At 50.0% G+C, this 8,719-nt stretch overlaps 1 protein-coding gene across 1 annotated transcript; it reads left to right on the top strand.

The window, feature by feature from the left end:
- Nucleotides 1-227: 227 nt before the first annotated feature.
- Nucleotides 228-7,701, top strand: TRIB1 (tribbles pseudokinase 1). Its single transcript, XM_045560685.1, has 3 exons — nucleotides 228-612; nucleotides 2,653-2,945; nucleotides 5,320-7,701. Exons 1-3 carry the CDS (start codon nucleotides 253-255, stop codon nucleotides 5,783-5,785), a joined length of 1,119 nt encoding a protein of 372 aa, XP_045416641.1. The 5' UTR covers nucleotides 228-252; the 3' UTR covers nucleotides 5,786-7,701.
- Nucleotides 7,702-8,719: the final 1,018 nt, after the last annotated feature.

Genomic DNA, 8,719 nt, shown 5'->3' with positions numbered 1-8,719 from the left:
CGGTGCCCGCGGAGGTCCGGGGACTCGAGCCGGTCTCCGTCTCCCGGACGCACGGCCAGCGTGGTCCCCGCGTGCAACGCGAGCCCCGGGGAGCGGCTCCTGCTTTGCCCCCCGTGGGGGCCGAGCCGAGTCCCCTCTGCAAACTCCATCCCGCGGGCTGGAAGAAGTCGCGGCGCCGGCGCCGAGCCCCCAGCACGTTCCCGCGCGGATCCGGGGACGTACAAAGCCGGGTCCGCCCGGGCCCAGAACGGGATGCGGGCCGGTCCCGTGCGCTCTGCCATGAGCGGCGCCTCGCAGCCCCGCGGCCCGGCCCTGCTACTCCCGGGCGCCCGGGGCGCCCCCGCCAAACGCCTGCTGGACGCGGACGACGCGGCGGCAGTGGCAGCCAAGTGCCAGCGCCTCTCCGAGTGCTCGAGTCCCCAGGACTACCTCAGCCTCCCCGGCTCGCCCTGCAGCCCGCAGCTCCCGTCCGCCGCGCCGGGGGCCGGAGGCGGCTCCGGGAGCGCGCCGGGACCGAGCCGCATCGCCGACTACCTGCTGCTGCCCCTAGCCGAGCGCGAGCATGTGTCCCGGGCGCTGTGCATCCACACTGGCCGCGAGCTGCGCTGCAAGGTAGGCGCCCTGTGGCCGGGACCTGGTGGCGGTCGGGGGCGCGGGACGCGGTGGCAGACAAAAAGGTGCACGGGGTCTGTCCCGCCGCGCCCGGGGTACAGCCAACGCTGGCGCTGGGGGCAGGGCGGGTGGGTAGGTTGAGTTGGATCTGGCGGATTGAGGGGTTTCCTGTGGAGTGGTATAAGGGGGGCTCGGCGGTCAAGAGGAAGTGCAATGTTCAATTGCTTTATTTCTATATTCCTTTCCTTAGCGCTCAGTTTAGCGCATGGCGTTCCATATACGTTGTGGAATTGAAATGGATTCCAGGGCCATGCCATTCTCCTTCTCTCATTCTCCTCTCTACCTCCTACCGTCCCCACCGCCCCGCCCCGGTGTCCTGGAAGGACGCCCTGCCTTGGGTGCCTCCTTGGAGCTTGGAGCAGCTGGTAGCTCTCTCGCCAGGGTTTCACGGCACCCGGGCTCAGCTGTAGGTGGCAAGGGGGTGGGAAGGTCGCACCGGGCTCCTGCCCTGGGGATTCCGGCTTGAACCCGCGCTGGGACGAGAACGCCGCCCTCTCAAGGGAGCAGTCTGAGGGAGTCTTCCAGCCCAGGCGGGGGAATTTGCCCGGAATAGAAAAGGAAAGCCCACTCCAGCGACGCACCCTCGCTTCGATTCACTTTATTTTCCGGCCAGCGATTTTCATTCGAACTTAGGGATCCTCTCCAGAAGGAGGAGATAACAGCTCCTAGAAACAGGATCCGCCGGGTCCTCCGCCAGCTCCCATAGACGCAGAACGTCCCCACAGCTGCGAGCCTGACGCCCCCTTTTGAGGCACTGTACAGAACCCCTCGGGCTGCTCCTTTCTCCCGAAAGATAGGATCACCCCCTGTTAAAGTCTTGGGTTTTCCGCAACTCACCTGACACCCCCTCCTCGCCAGTCCCAGGGCTTCCTGCTGCCACCTACTGTCTGACCCGAATGAAATTCCAAATGCATGATCAAGCCCAGTTTAAAGGGGGAAAAAAAATCTTTTCTTCTCAGTGGCTGGGGCTAAGAGCTGTTTTGGGAAGAGTGTGTGTGTGTGTGTGTGGTGGGATGGGGTGCGGTGGGGGGGGGGGCGTGCAGCCAGGGGCATTTTTCTCGCTGGTGCTAGGCTCAGCCAGGCTCAGAGGTGGGGTGGGTCTGGCCATTGTGCAACCCCTTCCAGTTCCTCCAAGCAGATAATAGCTGGATCCAGATGGTGACAGCCCGTGTGTCACCGTTTCCAGTTGAGTCTAGGATATGAGTAACCGGACTAAACAAAAGGCCCTTAAAGAGACCAGCCAGCTTCTTAGAAGAGATGCTCCCCATTTCTGGGGTTGGGGAAGGGAGGGGTTGGGTGGAAAGGGGGGCATAAGCAAACAAATTAAAAATCCCATAGAAAGATCTCATACCCCTCCTGTAAGAATTGTAACTGAAGGCTGCTTACACTTGAGTCAGACTGTAGGCAGGTTGCTTAAGGCTGCGTTGTCACAGTCTCTCCCTCCAAGTCATCTGTTCCTTCTGACTAATGACAGCTCTGCATGTTCTCTGGCCCCTGCTTCCCCTTGGAGGTTGCAGAGTCACCACATTCTGTGCCCTCTCTGCGCTGAGCACTTGGGTCTGCAGGAGGCCCAGACATGTCCAGGGACTGCTTTTCAGCCTCTGGAGATGCCAAGGGGCACCTTCTATCAGCCACTCACTGGTGTTGCCTACAAACAAGGAAGGGCAAAGAGGGCGGGGGCTTTGCGCTTAGCTCTCAGGAGCTGATGGTCCCATGGAAGACAACATGCACAGGAGACAGTTCTTTCAAGTCATCCATATGAAAGCAGGGGTTTGCTAGCCCAGAGCCCAGGTGTTACTGGCTCTTGGGTGTTGGGCAGCTGCGCTGCGTGAGGTGGGGTGGCAGAGATAAGAGAGTAAGTGAATGAAGCTTGCTGTCATCCAAAGCCCAAAGATTGAGAACTTCAGCACAGCTCCCTAAGGGATATGGGAGGCAGCCTCTCTTTTCTAGCCCCCTAAACAGGCCACCTTTTCTCTGCAGGTGTTTCCCATTAAACACTACCAGGACAAAATCAGGCCTTACATCCAGCTGCCGTCACACACGAACATTACCGGCATTGTGGAAGTGATCCTTGGGGAAACCAAGGCCTATGTCTTCTTCGAGAAGGACTTTGGGGACATGCACTCCTACATGCGAAGCCGGAAGAGGCTGCGGGAAGAGGAGGCTGCCCGGCTCTTCAAGCAGATTGTCTCTGCCGTCGCCCACTGCCACCAGTCAGCCATTGTGCTGGGGGACCTGAAGCTTAGGAAATTCGTCTTCTCCACGGAGGAGAGGTGAGCGGCTGCCACAGCTCCTCCTGTGGCCTTTTGGAACCAAAGCAGGTTGTGCAGTTAGGTGTAGTGTGTTGGTGCAAAACCAAGGGCTTAATTGTCCCAGATTTAGTATTTAGAAGTTCTGTTCCTGAGGAGTCACAGCCAAGGTTGGTTTATTCTGCACTCTCTTGAATGGGGCCTGGGGACACCTTGGTGCTTCTGTAGGATAGCATGTGTTGACAGGGTGCCCTCCCCACTTCTACCCCAGGATCAGGTTTATTCCCCATTGTTGTCAGAAAGATCAGTCTTCTAGGGTGCAAATGCTAACCTGCCCTTCCCAATATTGACTCCTAGTGGAAGCATGCAAATCTTTGCCTATACCAAGTGTTGTTTTTGTACCTAGGAGGTATCACAGAGCTAGTGAGACTGTCATTTTTGCAGAATGCTGCTTTCTTCCTTCATATGGCATTCCTGTCCCATCTCAGGCTGGGTCCTCAGTACTTCGTTCACATTCTCTGGTGACTTTTTAGACATCTTGCTTGGATACATGTTCAGAAAATAGCCACATTGAATAATAAATGGATGTTGGCTAGAACTGATTGCTAAATATAGATCATGGCTTACCTCATAAAGAACAAGATGAGCTTGATAAGAGAATAATGAGGCATTAAGATTCAAAGTTGAGGTTTCAGACAAGAGAATTCAGGAAGCTGCATGAGATAGACCATACCTGATTTTAAGAGGTGGACCACATCCCTTGTGGAAAGATTGAGAGCAGTAACATAAAATTGTAGAGGTGGGAGGGAGTTATTTTGTTGTAGGAGGTGGGCTTATCCCACCTATGCATTTTTCCCTTTTGACCCCACGAAAAAGTACAGGGTTGAGTTGCTTTAAAGCATGACTTTGTGTCTGTTCTTGCAATAATTATTGGAACATACTGATTAGCAAAGAAAAGCAAACTGTTTGCAGTGAAGAAGTTTCCAATTCCTGGAACATGGCTTCTTTGATATGGTGATACGTTTTCTGAAACATGCTTTACACACCTCCTTACTAGCTTTTGAAATCCGCATTGCACGGGTGAATGTCATGGGCATGGGGTTTGGCAACCCTAGGGTTAAGCAATGGCAGGCTGACGCTAGTCGTGTAACCAGCACAGGTGCAGGGTTTTAGTACTACAGCAGCCAATCAGGGGCAGACAGTGTGGGTTGAGTCATATTTTCCGTTTACAGAACCAATGGGTATTTTACATAACGACGGGAGGTCACGCTGAGGACATACCGAAGTTAGCACATGTATACTACACTCCAGGGAACAGGAAGGCAGGAAGAAAAAAAAAATACCAGACCTTTGAGAGGAAAAGGAATTGACCCATCAGCCAGTACCAAATGATTGCGTTTAACTTCACAAGTGACTTACTGAAACAGGGCTATTTCAGAGAAGCAGGGAGAGGCAGGCTGCCACCGGATATTAGAGGTTCCCCATGTGGCTTTGGGCTTTAGGGGATCCAGGAGCCTTGGGTGGCTGTCTCTGAATAAGGAGGCACCTTCAGCTTCATAAGAGAACGCTTGACTAAAGGTTTTTCAGACTTTAGTTGTTAACCGAACAGAGACCCCCCACGTAGAATAAATATGCTGATGTGTTGATGTGCCATCCTGGGGGTGTGTGTGCCTATGGAGGAGTTTCAGGGCCCTGCATCCCTCCAATCCACCAGCTATTTTTGTTTGTTCGAATAACTTCTCCATCCAGGCTAAGTGTTCTTTGCAATTAAACACCCCAGTAAGTGTAATTAACATTCCTTGCAACTTTCCCATCATAATTATCATGTCCCAAGCCCAGGTGGACAAAGTTCCCTCTGTGTGTATGTATCAGTGTAGGTGTGTAGTAACAGTGACTTTGGGCTCTGTTTTGTAATGCAAAGTGCGGGTCCAAGTAGCCCTGGCAGTCAGAGGCATGATAAGAGAGAAGATTGGCTTGTAGGATGCTCAGGCCCTCCCTTAAAAAGTGGGATACGCTGCCCTTCCTTGATAGCTTTTGTAGAAAATGTCAGCATTCCCCTGAGACAGGCTCCCAGTTCTGCAATGTGAACTTGGTAAATTGTGTAACCCCTATTAGGATATCTCTTGTAAGCCCTACCATTATGAATACTATTTGGGGCTTTGCATCATACCCTCCACCCCAGGCGCACTCTTGATACTTTGCAAACATTTATTGCAGATTGTGTTGGTTTGTGAAATCGCGAGTCCTGAGTGGTTGCAGGGCACTGCTTACTGGATGAAGGGGTAGATAGCATTCCTTGGGCCTTTGCTGTCAGTGCCTGTGGGTGCTGTTATTGGGAAGGCTTTGTTTTTCATAGCAGCTGGTCTAGAAATAATGGCTTTGTTCCTCTCTCCTGCAGAACCCAGCTCAGACTAGAAAGTCTAGAAGACACGCACATAATCAAGGGGGAAGACGATGCTTTGTCGGACAAACACGGCTGCCCAGCGTACGTGAGCCCCGAGATTCTCAACACCACGGGGACCTACTCTGGAAAGGCCGCGGACGTTTGGAGCCTAGGGGTGATGCTCTACACCCTTTTGGTCGGACGATACCCCTTTCATGACTCAGACCCCAGTGCCCTTTTCTCCAAAATTCGACGTGGACAGTTCTGCATTCCCGACCACATTTCCCCCAAAGCCAGGTGCCTCATTCGCAGCCTCCTGAGACGGGAGCCTTCCGAGAGACTCACTGCTCCTGAGATCTTACTCCATCCCTGGTTTGAATCCGTCTTGGAACCTGGATACATCGACTCAGAAATAGGAACTTCAGACCAGATTGTTCCAGAGTACCAGGAGGACAGTGACATTAGTTCCTTCTTCTGCTAATCCCAAAAACCTCAGAAACCTCATAATTCTCACATGTGGCATTTCCATTTCTAAAGATGGACAGGCCCTTTGGCATGGTGCCAACCAGATACATGACTGCATCATGATTGTAGCTTCCAAACTCAGCGTGGCACCTCCTCTTGTTTGTTGGGATGAGTGACTATTGGCTGAGCAACAGACATGCTAACTGGCTGCCCTGCAGAGTTGTTTCCCTTCTTAAGGAACCCATGCCAACTGTCTCTTTGTCAGATTTGGGGGATCCGAATTTTTTATAAGGGGCAAAGAGTATGGACGTCCTCCACCATGTGGTCAAGTGTAATGAACTTGAACATTTGAATGGGAGAGGAAGCAAATCACACAGTGGCATTTTCGGCAATAATTAACCATATTTTAAGAGGGTGACAAATAATTTAGGCCAATTAACCTGCCATCTTGGAACTTATCTTTGGTAGCTAGACTTGCTACTGAGGCTTCTCTGATGGGAAAGTTCTTTTTTTGGTTTAACACTCATCTTTTCTTCACACTCAACATTTACTAATGACTCTGCTCTGTTTTTGGAGCAGAGTGTTTTTAGTTGCTCAGGAGCCTGATGGAACCATGAACCTGGACTCTGTCCTCTGTTTCCTGCCAAGACCTCATCTGCACTAATGACTTCTCCCTGACCTTGACACTCTCCCCCTTTAGCTACAAAAACACTTACCAGCTAACCGTGGAAAAGTATCACAAAAGATTTGACCTCTCAACTATTTTCAGAACTCTCAGCTCAGACAGAGAAACTGTAGGTTTTTAAGAATAATTAAGTTTCCCCCACATATGTTAGTACTTACCCAAGTTAGTTACTTTTCCCCAAGACCATCTCAGGGTGTGGAGCATTTTGTCCAGGAGGAGAAAGACAAAGAGGCTCCCACCACCCCTCTCCCAAAAGCAAACAAACATCTTTGTGCTTTGAAGAAAGTAAATTTTGGATAGTCTTAGAAGATTCTCAGACTAACTTCCAGAATTACACTTTAACCCCTCCCGGATGTGGTCTGCCCCTGGCATTGTGTGTGCATCTGCAGTTTTGCATGATGGGTTGTTAATATTTCAAATGTGTGGTTTATGAGTACATCTGCATACTTGGCTTCTGGAGTGAAATAGCAAGCCCCAAATCTTTAAAGTCAGAAGGGACTTTAAAAATCATCTGGCCCAACCTCTTTCCTCTTTCTGGCACCTCCCAATGCAGAAATCCCCTCTTCAGCTTCTTTCGAAGGTGGGAATCCAGCCTCTGTTTGGATGCCTCCAGAGATGGGAACTCACTCCCTATACAGCAGATAGAGAAACTTCAGCTTGTGTTAAAAAAACAAGTTGAGATGAAATATCAGTAACTGTCTTGGACAGTGCTGAAATCGGGTGGTTAAACGGGTAAAATAAAACATACTGTATTTTGAGAAATGGCACAAAAACAGGCAGTCATCTTTAAGGGCTATGCCTAGGCAAACTACTAACATGCATTGTGAGAATGCCGTGTATACCTCACGTACCGTGTACTTTGTACATATGTTGTACCTTTTATACATATGTCCGATACTGTTTTGTTGTTTTGGCTCTGAGGCTTGTTTTGTTGTCTGTGTCTGTCTGAATAACCTGCGTGTCTAAAACCACGTGAAATGTGAATGATTATTGGCAATATTACCTTGACAGAATCATGGGACTCGGAGAAGAGGGAGGACAGAGGCCTCTGTCGCACTAACGCTCTCGTGGTTGCCCGACTGTTGTATCTGTGATACATTATCCGGCTGAGGACTCTGGGCTGGCAGGGGCTTCTGCCGGGGAAGCTAGAAACACTAGATTCTTCCTGTACATATGTGTATATATGTGAACAGTGAGATGGCTGTTTCTGACTTGTAGAGAAATTTTAATAAATCTGGTTTCGTAAAGTGGCGTGGTGAATTTCTTTTTAGCCGGATCTGCCTTTGCCTTCTGCAATTTCATGCTGGGGTGCAAAGGGGTCTGGCCTCAGGGCTTGTAGTCTGGAGGGTGGGGGGCTCGGGGAAGATAGAAAGCTAGACAGATGATGATCATTATATGTGACCTTTGACAGATTCGAAGCAATTTACTTTTTTTTTTCATTTAAGTGGGCAGTTTTGTTTTGATGGGTGAAGCCAAGTTGGTGGGTGCTTTGGGTTGAGTTTAGAGTTGAGGGACATTTGAAGAGGAGCAGGCATAAGGAAGCCTTGAGTTGTAAGAATCTTTCTGGAGTTTAGTCATTTTTGGGTCAGGGACCTATGATAATTTGACAAAAGCTGTGGACACCCCTCAGAGCAATGCCAGCCACGTGTATACAACAGAATTTTGTCAGGACAGGTTCACACGGGTCCCTGAAGGCAACCTGGGACTTCCTGTTGAGAACCCCTCCCCTGCATTAGACCTAGTTAAAATGGCTAATGGAGGCATTTTATTTTATTTTTTCTTTCTATAAGTGTAAAAATGGAAATGGAAACAAGGGAAAACTTGAGGTGACATTAATCTCTTCTAAATGAAGTAAATTAGCATCTGGATCGATTTTGAAAAATACTTTACTTTGTAAAAAGTATAGCAAACATACAGAAAAATGCACATATAAGTGTATAGCTCAGTGAATTTTTGCAAACTGAACGGACGGATGTGACACTCAGATCTAGAAGGCAGAGCACTGATGAGACCTCAGAAGCTCTTTCTGCCCTTTCAGTGCCTGCCTGGCACCTGCCCCAAGGGTAACCACCAAGGGATAGAATTTTAACTCTAAACTAAAAATTAGTAAAGACTAACTCATCAACTCCTGGCTTCCATGAAGGGGCATACAGAAGTTACAGATGACATAATTGCGCCTTTCTAGGACTCAGGCTGAGATCACCCAGGAAAGCAGACCGGTGACACTGAAGTTGGTGCAGCTCTGGCCTTGTGACCCAGGAACTT

Source organism: Lemur catta, chromosome 9 (genome assembly GCF_020740605.2).
Source record: "Lemur catta isolate mLemCat1 chromosome 9, mLemCat1.pri, whole genome shotgun sequence".
NCBI classification, from domain to species: Eukaryota; Metazoa; Chordata; class Mammalia; order Primates; family Lemuridae; genus Lemur; species Lemur catta.
Note: the sequence above shows the minus strand (reverse complement) of the source record. Positions and strands in the feature narration are given on the sequence as shown.

Coding starts and splice junctions, on each gene's coding strand:
- TRIB1 (XM_045560685.1), top strand. CDS start 253: ATGCGGGCCGGTCCCGTGCGCTCTGCCATGAGCGGCGCCTCGCAGCCC. Junction 613..2,652: donor GCCGCGAGCTGCGCTGCAAG/GTAGGCGCCCTG, acceptor TTTTCTCTGCAG/GTGTTTCCCATTAAACACTA. Junction 2,946..5,319: donor GTCTTCTCCACGGAGGAGAG/GTGAGCGGCTGC, acceptor TCTCTCCTGCAG/AACCCAGCTCAGACTAGAAA.